At 42.1% G+C, this 16,209-nt stretch overlaps 1 protein-coding gene across 3 annotated transcripts in view; it reads left to right on the top strand.

Moving 5' to 3' along the window:
* The first annotated feature begins 1,115 nt into the window (after window positions 1-1,115).
* The window catches only part of TEK (TEK receptor tyrosine kinase), a 94,785-nt gene continuing 79,691 nt past the window's right edge, over window positions 1,116-16,209 (top strand). For 2 of the 3 annotated variants that reach the window (XM_044265557.1, XM_044265556.1), the window contains exon 1: window positions 1,116-1,532. In XM_044265557.1, the coding sequence (XP_044121492.1) occupies window positions 1,481-1,532 (52 nt within the window). In that variant the 5' untranslated portion in view covers window positions 1,116-1,480. The remainder of the gene's footprint in view (window positions 1,533-16,209) is intronic. The other variant, XM_044265558.1, reaches the window with a different exon arrangement.

Raw genomic sequence — 16,209 nt, 5'->3', positions numbered from 1 at the left:
TTAGGCCTGTGCCAGCCTCATGTAATCCTCTCAAAAATCCCCCCATTGGAGATATTATTGCTGTTTTACAGCTGTTGAAATGGAGACTCCAAGAGATTAAGTAAATATGTGGCTGACTAAGTATTTGAACTCAGGTCTGCTTGAAAACAACCTGCGCCTTTCTACCAGAGCAGACTGGAAACATCCATGGTTCTCAAGATCATCACCGATGTGATAAAACCTGGGACAGAAATGAGGCAAGGCTAACAAGCGCCTGCCTTTTTCTGTGGTGAGCAGGACAGGAGGAGCAGACCGCTCTTTCCTCCGGCATGAAGGCAGGGTGATGAACAAGCACAGACATTCTGTCCTGACGTCACAGTTTGTGTTAGGGAAAAATAATTTTCTGGATCAGTCAGCATTTCTGATCTCATTTTAGGTATGGTTACTCCAAGGGCTGTTTTCCTTTTGGCCTATGTGGTCTCTCTGGTCTTATGAATGCTATTTTTATCCCAGTTGAATCACTTATATTAGGTTTTGACAGAGGTTATTTGTAAAGTTTTGTGTATAATTTGCTTCTGAAACACCACTGGCCAAGAACCATGAAATTCCTGTCATCACTAAAACTCTTCTAGACGAAGTGCTTTAAGAAATGAAATCACCTTCGGATAAATTGTTAATAAAAATTAAAGCTAGAGCCAGTAGCACGGATATTTTTGGGCTCTTGGCCAGAAAAGTAACCATCTGTGTGCAGGAAAACAGGCCGACAATTTTGGACTCTGGTCTCCGGGCTGCATTGTGCGTTGACCTCACCGGTAATTACCCAAATGAATTGCCTTTGGGTTGTGTTCTCTCATGATGGAAACCTTCTCTTACCAATGCAAAACCACGTGGGTTAAAATGAGAAAATAAAAGCCAAAACTCCTCCCCACCCCATACCCGAAAGCCCCTCTGTCAGGGATCCCAGGTGGACCTGGTGGGCGGAGGGCGTTTGCTGTTGGAGGCCGAGAAGGGCTGCCCCCCACCCCCTGCATGCCATCCATAGGTGGAGGGCTGTTATTCTGTTTCCCGCCTATGAGAGGATACCCCTATTGTTCCTGAAAACGCTGACCAGGACCCACACTTCCAACAAAAATTCCTCTACCCCTACAACAGCAGCAAGAGCAGCGGCAGAAGCAACAGCAATAGAGAAGTGTTTTGATGAATTGCAAGACGGATAGGGCTTGCCTTGCCCCCAGCCCTGCAGATACCAAATGCCTTTAAGATACAGCCTTTCCCATCCTAATCTACAAAGGAAACAGGAAAAAGGAACTTAAAACTCCCTGTGCTCAGACAGAAATGAGACTGTTACAGCCCGCTTCTGTGCTGTTCCTTCTTGCCTCTGACTTGTAAACAAGACCTAGTAGAACATGCGAATGGAAAGTCACAAACTTCTGTGTGTTTGAAAGGCTCCTTGGGACCTCATGCACATCTGCGGAAACTGGATGGAGAGATTTGGGGAAGCATGGACTCTTTAGCCGGCTTAGTCCTCTGTGGAGTCAGCTTGCTTCTTTCTGGTAAGGTTTGGCTTTGTTTTCTGAATTTAGTTTTTTTTTTTGTTTGTTTATTTTGTTTTTTTTTGTTTGTTTTTAACGGAGTTAGTGATTCTGGGCTTTCTCACCAGCTGTTAGTACTAGTTAACAAGGGGCAGCTGTGGCTTCGGCACTGTTTCTCCAGGACTTTCCATTTAATCTATGTGTGGATTGAAATGCAATGTCTTTATGGCATTGAAATGATTTTTCTAGAGTTTTCCTTCTGCGTAATTGCCACCTGTGTTGCTGCAGACTCTGTGAGAACTGAGCAGGTCTCTTAATTTGTAGAGATACACTTACTGTGATATAGTATTTGCCCCTCATTTGGGATTGTTTCCTTATTAAAAAAAAAAAAAATTACCTGCTTCAGAAAAAACTCCCATAATTTTGTAAAAAACGAAATTCATGCAGAGAATTATGGGACCCACTTACAGCAATGTGCAGATTGTTATTTTTAAATGAGAACAAAAACCGCTTTTCTATAAGGATTTCATATCTATCCACCTCCTACTTTAAGCAAAACAGCCAAAGGCTAGGCTTTTCTTCTTTTTCTCTTAGAGCTGGGGTCAGGACTTTATAATTTTTGTTAAATTTTAAAAAATATTTGGCATGTAGTAATTTATAAAGTCTTCATTATCCCAATGGGACGAAAGTTGGGGCAGTTACCCCGATCCCTGGGCACAGGAGAGTATCGAAAGCTGTTGGAGAGCTAAGGAATGGTGGGTTTGGATGTTTTTGGATCTGGTCTGTCTGTTGCTCAGATTCTCCAGATAGTGGCATGCTTCTTCTATTCCCTCACTCTGTGGGACACTGGTTGAGAGTGGAATGAAATCCTGACCTGTAAATCACAACTCTAATCGCCGGCAGCTTTTCCCTTTTAGTGTGAAAACATTCTAATTATTGTAATGAAAAGAGAATTGTTAGTGGAAATCAAATTGGGAAAATGTGCTGAATTCAATGGTGCAGCCTATATTATGTTATTAGAAATGGATCCAAACACACATAAGTATGTGTTACATTATTTCCATCTTTTTCTATATGTTTGAAATACTATATTAAATAGTCAAAAATTAATCCAACAAGATAAGAGAATTGCAGGTGATTTGTCTATAGCTTTTCAGTTTGCTTTCAACACCCAATTATATTGAGGATTTAATAATATTCTTAAGACTGTGTAATATAAACTACTGAGATGGTTCAGTGTTTTGTACAAATTATTTATATTAACATAGAAATGCTGATTTCTCTAGTAATAGGCACCTTTAAAACAAATAATTACCATGATTCCATTTTTATTTTGCTTTCTTTTCTGTGTGACATATTTATCAGTAACATGAAATCTGGAACTACTCTACGCCAAGGATTACAGTAAGGCAAAGCCCAGGGGGCTACAATTGCTCTGAGATACTTTATAAGTTAAATCACCTGTGCGCGCGCGCGCACACACACACACACACACACGGAGTTTTAATTCATTTTTTCCCCCTCAAAGGGACTGGATCATGATACTTTGCAGCATAAGCTTAGACATAAAATCAGACAAAAAAAAATTATGTGGCTGAAATAGTTGCTCTGTGTCTAGACCTTAGTTCCCTGGAAACATAGCCCTGACTTCAAAAGGTAGAGGCTCAAGGAGAGGGATTTCATGCTCCTTTTGAAATGAAAGGGTGACACTAGCAAAGTTGGTTTCTGGGGAAGGTCTGTTGTATTGGAATCCTAACTTACTTTGCCAATATAACCCTCCATGGACATGGATACACAATGCTTGGTCATTGCCACAAGAATCCAGCATGATCATGTCTATAAGCACAGGACTCCATTCTTTTTTTTGGGGGGAGGGGGAGTGGGGAGGCCATTCTTTACACCAAACTCCAGTGGTGCCCCACTTAATGGAACAAGGGACTTACAGCTTATGCCTTTCTTTCTCTATTCCAGTGGGTGGTTTCTGATTCCTTTTTTCTTTGGACATAGAGGACTGAAACAATATGTCACATTTGCCTCAATGAAGGTGGCTCTGGGTGGCAGATACTGATCCATAAGGGGTTGGAAAATGTCTATAATTTTCAGAAGACTTCCCTAGATTGTGGAGAATGGAGATTTCCCCTCCCAATGGAGAATCATGGCCAACTTCCAAACAAGTTCTCATAAACACACTAGCTTTTCCCTACTCTCCCATTCTCTCCAGTCAGGCTGTTTGGTCTAAAGAATTGTATATGCAGAAATACAAAATATATTATTCTTTGTGCTTTATCATAGTATGTCCTATATGATCAACACTGACCCAATGGTAAGTCTCTAGTAGTGTGCCTTCATATCTCTTTCCTGTTTCATTTGGCATTTTAAATAAAAACGATTATCTCTAATAGTGGATATCTTGTCTGTAATGACAGTGGAAATTCAGTTTCAAGGTCAGGGAAGTGGTCCCAGATGGAACCTTCTCTTTAGGGCTGGTCTTGGAAGGTTATATCGGGTCTGAGTAATCTAGGGTGGAGGTCCAGAAGCTGGGACTAGAGACACACCTGGGAATTACTCTCACAGGGAGGAGTTTTGCTTTCTTCACAGATGCTCCCTCCTAAGCATTGTCTTTGTTGGAAATGTCAGGATTTCCCTTTCAGCTCTATGCTGGGAGAGCTTCCTGCAAGAGTTCTGGTTCTTTTAAGACATCTCTTGAGGAGGGAAGTACTCATCCAAGTCCATTTCAGAAAATTGTGCTGTGTCTTCTGGGGGAGTAATATGGGTGGATTCCAAATTTTTCTGACATTATAAATTTGTTTACTAAAAAGATATGTGTATGATTGTGTAACCTGCTTATTCCCTGTAGATGGCTTATTGGTTAGGCCACAGAATCTGTATTCAGATGATTTCTCTAAGATGAATAAGTGGACCAAACCCAAAAGATAGCATTTTAAAATGGATCAATGTGAAGTTTGGTTTCCAAAATATATGTATTTATGTTCAGTGTGAGAGAGTCTTGGTTTGTTGAAAGTTCTAGGGAATAATACCTACATTTTGGTGATACACACAATTCATAGGTGCCAACATGTGCTCTGTTTACTAGAAATGTAATATATAAGCTGCAACAGTTGACTTCAGTAGAAATATAAGGTCCACATTAGAAATGGTAGTCATGGGGCGCCTGGGTGGCTCATGGGTTAAAGCCTCTGCCTTCAGCAGAGGTCATGATCCCAGGGTCCTGGGATGGAGCCCCGCATCAGGCTCTCTGCTCAGCGGAGAGCCTGCTTCCTCTCTCCCTCTCTCTCCCTCTCTCTCTCTGCCTGCCTTTCTGCCTACTTGTGATCTCTATCTGTCAAATAAATAAAATCTTAAAAAAAAAAAAAAGAAATGGTAGTCACATTTCCACTTCCTCATATCAGGGAGATCATATGATAGTTGTCGTTCTCTGATTGACTTATTTCGCTAAGCATGATGCCCTCTAGTTCCATCTATGTCGTCGCAAATGGCAAGATTTCATTTCTTTTGATGGCTGCAGAGTATTCCATTGTGTATATATACCACATCTTCTTTATCCATTTGGGGCGCCTGGGGTGGCTCAGTGGGTTAAGCCTTTGCCTTCAGCTCAGGTCATGATCTCAGGGTCCTGGAATCAAGCCCCACATTGGCCTCTCTGCTCAGAAGGGAGCCTGCTTCCCCACCCCCCACACCTGCCTCTCCTCCTATTTGTGATCTCTGTCAAATAAATAAATAAAATATTTTTTTAAAAACATAAAAAAAAAAGGTAGTCACGTTATTGCTCAGAGAATATCTATTAAACACTGAAGAGACTGAGAAATTTGACAGCAAACAGAGTGGACAAGTAAGAAGGTAAGTGCTTTAGAAAAATATTTAGCCAGGAGAAAAGAGATGAATTTTTAAGGCTTTCCATAGAGAAGACACCATAGATTGACATTGTATTTTGCTAGATCTAGTATACAAGGATGAAGGGATTTGGGCTTGATTGATAGAAAGTTTCTGAATATTGGACCACCATCCCCAAGATGAGTGAACTCCCACACTGTAGAATGTTGAGGCATAGATGGGGTGATCCTCTAGCAGGATCATCTGAAGACACTTCTCTTTTACATCCCTTTCATTTTACTGTTTGTGGCTCTTCCCTGATCATTTAAGTGGAGAAGAGTTCAGAAAAGCCACCAACATCTTGCCCAGTGAAACCAACCTGGGTGTTTCCTGAATTTTAACTCAACATGCCTTATGAGGAAAAACAGCATATGCATACATGTGCTATGATGACTCTTCTGAAGCCACTACTCTTGGAGACCGAGGTGGAGCTACAAAACAAACAAACAAACAACAACAACAACAAAAAAAAAAAACCAGGAGAAACAGTGAAGAGTATGCATTGTGAAACCACAGATCTGGGGTTAAGCTCAAATTTGATGACTATGGGAATGTCACTTGATTTCTCAATGCCACTGTTTTCTTCTCTTTTGTGGATAAGAGGACTTATTTCCCAAAGTCATTATGAGCAGCATGTGATGCAAGTAGAGAGCTTAGCCTGTAAGAACTTCCTTAATAAATGAAGAAAGTATAATAATAATAATAATAATAATAAGTGTTTCTATGAGGAACTCTGTGGTAGTTCAAGACTAGTTCAATATTCTCCAGCATGTAGGGAAGTCACTGCTCAGAGAGGTACTCTCCTTCTAAAAGACATCAACTTTATCTAATTCCACAAGTTTTATGTTCGTCTCCATCCATGTGGGCTATTATCCAGTGCTTCCGCTCACTCCTCTTCATCCTTGCTCTAGGCTCTTTGCATTCAGTCAGGCTCATCTCTACAATCTATGCATTCTTTCCTCTTGGCTCTTGTTTATGCTCCTCCATCCATTTGGAAAGGACACTCTCCATGCTTACTCAGCAAACACATATTCAACTCAACCTGCCTAGGCCAAATTTTCCTCCATGATCTTCCCCTAATCCTCAGTTCCCTTACCATAGAGGCTGTGTCTTTGTGATTTGGGCACATGCATTTAGTACATTAGCCTGTAACATTTTTGATCTTAGCCAAAAGGCCGAGAAGCGATTAGCCTGTAACATTTTTGGCAAGAGATGTTACTTCTTTTTTATTCTCCATAACACATGCATTTGATGTTGAATAATCTTTATTGGATAGAGTTTAATATGCCATAATAAGAAATTGTTGGTATGCCACAGCAGGCCTGAAAGAAAGAGGGAATGTTGTAGAAAGGGTTTTAGTCACAGTGAAGTAATAATAATGATAAAAATAACAAATAATTGGATGACAGTAACCGATTTCATGTAAATGGCAAGTTGTATTTGCTCAAATCTTAAAATGTTAGCTTATGTTATATATATATGATGTGAACAAGGTCAAAAGAAAATTCCTTTATTCCCTTAGATGCGAAACATAAAAAAAATTCATGAAGATGGGTCTAACCTGGCCTTTACCTAATATTAGATATTATACTATTATTGAATTTCACCCGAAAGATAGACTCTTTATTCAATAGATTTTTGAGTTATTGCCCACCTTTTCTTTGTTCATTTTATTCATTCCTTTACTCAACTATCATTTCGGTCAATGAAGACATATTGAAGATTTAGTTTATGCCAAGTACTGTACTACTTATGAAGAATGCAAAAAAGGATGAGTCATTTTTTTCTCCCTTCACATTTTTGTAGGAAAGAAGAGTATAGGCAGATGAATTATGTGATGTGATAAATGGTACCATAGGGATACATAGAAAATCAAGCTTTTCAAGAGCTACAAAAACTATTAGCGACTTCAATTTTAAAAAAAAGGAACTTTAAAATCTAAATTAAATGTCTAAAAACATAGAATGTCAACTTCATTAGTTGCTAAACATAGTATGAATAAAATGAATAATATTTCACAACAATCTGTAGGTTAGATTTTCCTCACTTTTCAAGAATTCCTAAATAGTTGTGGATATTGCCAGTTATTGCCAATCATAATTATAAGTTGCTCACAGCCAAAGGATTTGAAAACTAAGAATAAAAAAAAGGAAAAGGGAAGAAAGCTCTTCCCATTAGAGGGAGCAGGCAGTGTGGAATAGCAAGGCAAGTTCAAGAAAGTCAAGTAAGGTTGGAATGTAGGGTGGGAGTGGAGAATTATGGTTGGGGTCAGAAAGGGAAGGGCCTTATAGACCATTTTAAGTAACTTTACCTCATTCTGTACATGTTGAAATTTATTATGGTGTTTGTCCGATCACAGCTGATTTATATCTTGGAAAATTCACTGTGATAATGGGATGGAAGATGGGTTAACCCGGCAGAGAGGATCAGCCCAGACTAATAATGTTTCTCTTCAAAACTCCAGGAAGGAAGGCCTGGATGGGCAGGGGTGTTGAGAATGTTTAGGAGGTGAAGCTATAAGGGTTGGTGATTCGTTGCCTTTGGGAGATTGAGTGATAGGGGACAGAATAAGTATTGCTCCGTGGTTTTGGTTTGAGTAACGGTGGTAGAATTCACAGTGCTGGGAAAGGCGGCAGAAGGAACTGGCTGGAGATGAGCTGAGATGGAGCCAGTCGTTATTTTGTTCATGTTCACTTTGAGGTTCCATGAAAAGGGATATATTTAGCAAAATTGAGCTCTCTGGGTCTGAAGCTTAGATAAAGGAGTCTGGGCAAAGGTTTGAGACATGGGCAACCTTGGTGTATGGGAAGTGAAGCCATGGTCATGGATGTGTACAAAAAAGGATGAAAAAGAGGAAGTCAAGGGTTCTATGAAGAAGCAGTCAGGGAGTTGGTAAGAGAAATGAATCCAATCAGATTTCTTTTCTGGAATTTTAGAGAATTGGTATGGCAGTAGCTAAAGAAGAAGAGCTTTTTAAGAAGAGGAGAGTAGGATGGGGACAGCAGAGTGACAGCCCCTGGGCTTGACGTGGGGGCACCAGAGTATGGTGTGTTGTTTTACAGAACACCAGCTGCACTCCTAACATTCTGGACCAGAACTGGAAGGGATGTCAGACGATCAGTTGGCATCACTCCCAGCCTTCAGGAAAGGGAATGTCTAAAGTTGCCTCCCTTATTTCTGGAATTTCAAACTGATAACCGAGTTCCCACCAGTCTGGCCAGACTATTCCTTAACTCCTAGTACACGTGCACAATGTTTTTTAGCTTGATCTGTGCCTGCTTTCCTCTGCACCCCATCCCCCCACTACCTCCACTTGTCCCTTCAGGAATCTGACCATCCTCCTCTCCATGTTTCTTTACCTAGGCAGCCGGGGCAGGTGTGGGGGCGTGGGTCTGCCAGGTGGAGAGACTCCTCTTTTCAACACATCTGCTGATGAGAGGGAGTGAATTCCTTCTGCCCCGCTGTTCTCTGTGGGACATGGTATGGATATGACAGGGGAGCCTGTCCGGCGGCCAGATGACAGACACTCTGGGTGGCTGCGGTTAGCTTTCTGTTGGCCACTGCCCTTGCTCAGAGTTTGACCAGTGAGGTGTATATGGTGGTCACACCCATCTCAGCAGATCTGTCAGCTTTCCCGCCTTTGTTAGAGGGTGATATCATGCTTCCTGGGGGGAGCGCTGGAAGACAATGCTCGGCCACTTTTCTCCAGATACAATAGGCGGAGTCAGGAAGGCAGTATTGACATTGCTGGGGCCAGGGAGGCACTCAGAGCTATGCGGCCGTCAGATGGTGAACCAGCTTAACCTTGGCACGCGGGGCCTGGGTTGTGCAAGGCGTCTGGCTGCAGAGCCAAAGGGGACTCCGCCCTGGGGACAGGACTGCTTTAGACATCTGGGAATCTGGGATTGGCTTCCAATTCTGATCCCTCTGTCAAAAACAACCACAAAACAGTAACAGTACCAGATAACAAAAATGACTACCATAGACTGAGTGTCTCTGTGGCAAGTATTTAATAGGATTTTTCCTAACTCACAACAATCTTGCTGAATAGATAATATTATTTTTTAAATAGACGGTAAAACTGAGGTTCAAAAAGTGACTCGCCCAAGGTTAAAAACTAAGACCTGTGTTATTTTGGACTGCCTAGCATTCCTATTTTTCCAAGAGCTGTCATTAGTTCCCTCCATGTGACCCTGATGGGACTGCCAGTCACTGATTGCAGAGGGTAGCACTCCGCTGACCACAGCAGTTGGTTCCGATGGAGGAAGAATGACCCAACAGGGACAGTTCGACTCTTTCTCTGGGAATTTGTGAGAAAGAGGTTCTCCTTGTCCAGTGAGGACACTGAACACCCAGAGCTACCAGCTGAGAGAAATTGGTCTTTGGCAGGAGAGAATGAGTTCAGTCGTGCAGAGAAAACAGAACCATGGCAGGCGCTCTGTGATTACTGGAGTGTTGAGTCCAGTGGTTTTAGATCAGAGACCCAACCCTGTACCTTCCAATTATGGGAACCAGTTACCTTCATTTGCTTCCACTATTTTGAATGGTTTCTGTCTCTTGAAAGTGAATAGTCCTGAGAAACCCCGTTACCTCAGGCTGGTTCCTGGAAAATGAGGCTGACGACCACACTTCTTCATGTGGTTTTGGTAATGGTTTTAAAAGAAATACTACTTAAAATACTTAGTATGGTGTTGGTACATGATCTGTACTCAGCAAAACCAGATGCTCTTAAATGTTTGCTTATAAACAGAGCTGCAGACTCTTACATTGTTTTATGCCAGTCTTTTCAAAGTTCATCTGTGTGAGGGCAGGCAACTCCTATTCTATGCCAGATAGGGCTCCCCATCTTCCCTGGGTGAAACAGCCTTCGTATCCCACATTTGGCCTTGTCTCGGGGAAAGGAGAGAGAGAGCTTGGAGCTGTAGTTTCTTGGGTTTTTGCTAAAAATCTGGAGTGTCAGGTAGGCGAATTCCTTCCAGTGCCTCTACTGGGTAGCAAGATGGTGCTCTTTACTTTTCTCAGGCCAGCCCTCAATTCCTTCTTCTCTCTTGTCTTGATTGAACAGAGGGTCTAGGATGATTTGTCATCTATAAGTCCCATTCCATTATCCCAAACCTAATTCCTAGTTCTTGGTGATTTATGGTGGAATTGTCAATTCCAAATAGAAGTCACCTCATTTTTGACCAAGCTCATTATTGGATTTTTGGACCCAACTAGATTAAGTGTGTGTTTGTGTGTATGTGTGTGTTTGTGACAGTAGTTCTTCTCCCATTTCACCACTGTCTTTGCTCCAATTACTCCTGCTCTTACTCTTAATTCCTCTTTGTGTCTAGTGCCCTCACGTCTAGAAAGCACTTTCTCATCTTCCAGGGCTGCTTTAAATGTCCACCTGTTTTGTTCCTTCTTGCTGCCTCTTCAGACTCAGACAGCAGGGTGCAAATAGCCGTTGGTTGTAATCAGTGCCTTTTCAGGAGCCAGTCTTTGCCTACCTCACCAGGGTCTTGGGATTCTCAGTCCCTCATGCTAACCTGGAGGTGTATTTCAGCCATTCCAGGCTCTTTGCAATCTCTAAACATACACTTCCAAGCCTCCCTGCCTTTGTATGTGCTGTTTCTCCTGCCCAGAATGCCCTCTTCAACTTCCCTTCTTCATTTGACTTATTCATGCTTCAAGGTTTATCTCCAGTGTCATGTCTTCAAAGAAGTCTCCCTGAAACTTCTTGCATGTGTTTCTTCTTGCATGGTCTGCCCTTGCCTGGGATTCCATCAGAAATGTGGCCTGAGGCAAAGGCACATGCGTAGGTAGGTTATCTGGGAAGTGATCTCGGGGAGCAGAAGTGAGGGATGAGGACATGTTATCATGCAAGTTCCTGCTGTGGATCCTGGATCCTGCGGGCATCCTTAGGAGCCTTAGGAGAGGAGACTCAGGACTGTTCACCTGTAGCACAGGAAAAGGAGAGGCATTCATCCTTTGCAATCCTCCCCCTTTGTGCAAGGTTCTGTAGATAAAAGAAGCTGGTGAGTTACTGCTGGTGTCCTGTGCTGTCGAGCCAGAGGAAGTCCCAGGAGGGGAAATGAGATGGACTCACATGGACTCTGGGTTGAAAGCTGGGATGGGGAGGATTTGCGCTCATGCCCAAAAGGGGTCGCATGTAGGCACCCTTATGCTCTCTTCTGTTGTCGTACTTAGAACATTAAATTATAATTAACAGTTTACTTGTTGCTTTTGTCCACTAGGCTGGGAGCTGTGTTGGGCATTTCAATATTCTAAGCACCAGACGTAGTATACTGGCTGGCAGAGAAATGCTTTAATAAATGGTTTTTGCATTGGTTTAATTGTTCTAGCCATTGCCTCCCTAAGTGTACTGTATATATTACTGCTGGCCAGAAAAAAATAATTTGATGTAGATCTTGGAAACATATTCTAAAACTATCTACTTGTTTTTATATGTGAGTATAAATAGATGCGGTGTGTGTGTGTATATATATATATATATATATATATGTACATATACACATATATATCTATACATTTATCTATACATATATCAGTCATAATCTTTTGAATATTCTTTTTTTTTAAAGATTTTATTTATTTATTTGTCAGAGAGCACGAGAACGAGAGCGAGCATAGGCAGAGAGTGGCAGGCAGAGTCAGAGGGAGAAGCAGGCCCCCTGCGGAGCAAGGAGCCCAATGTGGGACTCGATCCCAGGATACTGGGATTATGACCTGAGCCGAAGGCAGCTGCTTAACCAACTGAGCCAGCCAGGCATCCCAATTTTTTGAATATTCTTAATACAAAGCTAAGAAAACATGAGTTAAAGAGAATGGTTAATAGAATAATTGTACAAGCAGCATGTAGAGTCAGTAAGAATCTGACTATCATACATAAATTATGCAGTTTGGGAGACATTGCTCTAGTTAGTTAGCTAATCTTTTTCAGAGCTCTGTGTGTCCAAATAAAAAATAGAAAATAATTAGGTATATAATTAATACTATCCAAGTGAGATGAGCAAAGTGAAGGCATCTGTGGTGATCAACCTGTCTCAAGGACAGTCTACGACTCTAATCTTGCTTTTCCCAGTAAGCCTGGAAAGTGGGCATTTGTTAATAAATCAGATACCTAGTTTGCCCCTTGGGCATACTGGGCATCCATGAAAATAAGCTGAGTGGTCAGCTAGCAAGCCAGGAGTCATTGTCAACCAGGGGAGGAATGGATATGTCAGTGACAGTCACACATTCAGGCTAACTTCTTCTGAGCCCTTTCTATGTCCTGGGAATCTGCTAGGTAATGCAGTTAGAAAGATAGTTAAAAGAGGCACATAACCTCCAGTGCCTTGTGGTCTGCTGGGTGAAAATCTCTTTAATGGAGGCAGACATTGGGAGCATGGGAAATGGCGGGGTGGGGGGGGAGTGGTAATCCTGGATGTTTGAGGAGGATGAATAGGATTATGTTTTATGGAAAATCAGGAGTCAAAGTGAGGAGTAGAGCATTCCAGGCAGAGGAAAAAGTATGAAAACGGGGAATAGAAAGTTTAAGAATCATTGGTACACTGGTTCTACGTGGCTATACTCCAGGGCACACTGAAGGAGGTGGCAGGGGATACAACTGGGGAGATGAATGGGGAAGAGAAGGTAATTTGGTTTGAGATAGGCTGAGTGGGCAGGGACAGCGTAGGGACGCTTCCGGGAGTCATTAATACTGTAGGGTGAAGCTGTGTGAGGGAATGAGATTGCCCAAGAAGAAGACAGCAGAGTGGGTCTGGGGACACCTATATTAAGGGGTGAAATGGGTAGAGGAAGAGGAAACTGAAGACATTCAACGAGAGAGGCCAAGGGTGAAGGGAGTTTCAACCACATCAAAAGTTGTAGAGGCAGGGGCAGCGTAAAGAGAGGGACTAGAGACTGGGTAATTTGGGACTGTGCACTGCAGAGCATTCTTAATGGATGGGCTGGGGTTGAGGAGTAAGTGGAAGTGGGGCACTAGTGTCAGTTCCTTTCTGAGAGATGTCCCTTATCCGGGCAGGTTCCTGTTACCATGTGCTCTTCTCTAAGCTTGATTCTGGGTGATCTGGTAGAAGGTGTGAGGTCCTCTCTGCCAAGATTGGCTTGAGATGCTAGGAAAATAACACAGAGGTGTGGAGATAGTAGGGAAAGAACTCTTCCATCACAGACACCCTCTCTTGCCCCTGGATGTGGTCCCAAGCTACCTATATTAGGGAACTATTTTAGTTTCACAAACATGGTAATAGAGGTCTTCATGGAATAGAGTCTTCACGGAAGGTCCACACATTAACTGTTATACAGAGTAACAGAATAATAGGACTTAAGACTTAAAAGATTATTTAGTCCAGCATTTCTGAATACCAATTCCAGGAGAATCCTAGAATCTTTTATTTTTATTTTTTGTGTATGCTAGGGAGCTAACACAAGGTACCTTAAGAAATACTAACTTGGTTCAACTTTCTCATTTTATAGACGCCAACACTGAGGCTCACCACTTTGGTCAAACCCACTGAGCTCATTAGAGGCTAAGTTTTTTCTCTTTAACAGAGAATGTTAAAGCCACAACGGGGGTTGATTTTGAGGTTGTAAATAAACCGTAAGCACATTGACCGGTACAGAATCAACAAATGAGGATAGACTGTTGATACAAATGACTCAACTCAGGTGGTAATAAAATATCCAGAGACAGTGGAGGACAATAGAAATTAGAGGCAATAGAAATTAGAGCTTAATGCACATACTGTGTCATCAAACTACCATTTTAAGGATAGTTTGTTATCATGTTATGCCTTCAGCTCAGGTCATGAATTTAAGCAACAGTAAAATGCTGTTTAAGTTAGAGTCCCCATATCGTCCACTTAAAAATTCCTTGTATTCTTTTTTAAATGCTTAATGGACACAGCTGTAAGGCCCCTTAGCAGCATTGGCTTGCTTCGTGCCTCCCGGCCCTCCTATCCCCTTTCCCCCTGTGGATCTCACACCCAGAGTCAGTGGTGCTTTTCACACCAATAGTCTGCCAAGAGGTGTGGAACTAGAGCCAGAAACCCAGAGCAGCTGCAGAGGCTCAGCCACAACTAGAGGCTTGCAGAAATCTCCAGCAGGCCTGGCCATAGCCCGGATCACTGAGTGACTCTAGAGTACATAAACTATCAGCAAAGTGTGATTCCAACATGAGTAATACATGCATTCTGCCAGCTGCTTCTGGAATGAAACAAACAAACAAAAAGAAACAGTTTTGTTGCCAGCCAGGGAGAAAAAAAAGATCACCATTAATTGCATCACTGTCTTCCTATTAAAGCTGGGGAGAGTCTGTGACTCAGGCTGATTTCTGTTAGAGAACCTCTTTTTCTTTCCTAGAGAACATTTTCTGATGGAACTCATGGCTTATCACCCCTGCCAAGCCCACATTTTCACTCTACCCAGATTATCAGCACAGACTGTGGGGGCAGGAGAATCTGGTTTGGAGCTCCACACACTGTGGCAGCTGTGCGACCCCGGACAAGTCCTTTGTCTTTTCTGTAGAATGGGGATATGTTATGCCTCTAAAAGTAGTAAGGATTACATAATATAAGTAGATCAGAGGTTCAGCAAGTGCAGTTTCATACAAAAAGCTCAATAAATATTAGCTATCATTTTTTCTTATGTTTCCCTATGTTCTGAAGAGCTCCCTGTTGCTAAGAATCTGTGTAAATGTTATTCTATTCCATCTATTCCATTCGATCTCATTTCAACAGCTCCTTCCTTTCCAGCCTATTCTATTCTATGAACATTTCTTGAACTCATCTCTGTGCCCCACCCTGAGTCAGCAGATGTGAAGATAAAGTCCCTGCTGCTAGCTGCTGGTGGGGTGGGACATACTGATGGCCGTCCAGTATTCATTCTGAACTATTCTGAACTATTCATTCAGAATAGTTCTATAAACTGCAGGGTTAGATTCAGGCAAGTCACCACATTTTTGTCAACTAGTTGATACACCTAGTTTTGTGTGTGTTTTGTTTAAAAGCAAATCATTTAGCACATGTGGCTGATGGATGAGCGTGGAAGTCAAGGTCAACAGCACTAACTGCTGCCTGAACAGAGCTCCTCTAACACACGGAGTTTCTTCTGAGGCACATTACTGCTTTCTCATGCTTAGGAACATGAGACCGCACTTTGACACTTGAGGACACTTAAACTTGGGACCATTTCATTTTTTTTATCTTTTGAGTTTGTCTTAAAATTTTTTTGAGTACAGTTGGCCCACAAGGTTACATTAGTCTCAGGTGTATGATATAGTGATGTGACGTAGTGATACGTTATGCTACGTTCATTACAAACGTAGTTGCCCTCTGTCCTGTTACATCACTATTCTGGTATCATTGAATGTATTATGATATGCTTTTTATTTTTTGGGGAGTCATTTTTTTTTTTAAAGATTTTATTTGAGAGGGAGAGAGCACCAGCAGGGGGAGGGGCAGAGGGAGAAGCAGGCTCCCCGCTGAGCAGGAAGCCAGACCTGGGGCTTGATCCCAGGACCCCGGGATCATGATCTGAGCCGAAGGCAGAGGCTTGAGTGACCCAGGCTCCCCTAGGAGTCATTTTATATGGTGAAATTGCCAACTAATACCACCAAAAATGTGAAAAAAATGGCACTAGGTACGGTGTGAGGAGGATACTGATTTACAGTTAGCAACATGGGCATCTGAGGACAACCTAAGCCGCAACGGGGGTTGATTTTGAGGTTGTAAATAAACCGTAAGCACATTGACCAGTACAGAATCAACAAATGAGGATGGACTGTTGATATAAATGACTCAACTCA

This window comes from Neovison vison, chromosome 9 (genome assembly GCF_020171115.1).
Source record: "Neovison vison isolate M4711 chromosome 9, ASM_NN_V1, whole genome shotgun sequence".
Taxonomy (NCBI): domain Eukaryota; kingdom Metazoa; phylum Chordata; class Mammalia; order Carnivora; family Mustelidae; genus Neogale; species Neogale vison.
The sequence above is the reverse complement of the archived record's forward strand: the minus strand, read 5'-3'. Positions and strand labels throughout refer to the sequence as shown.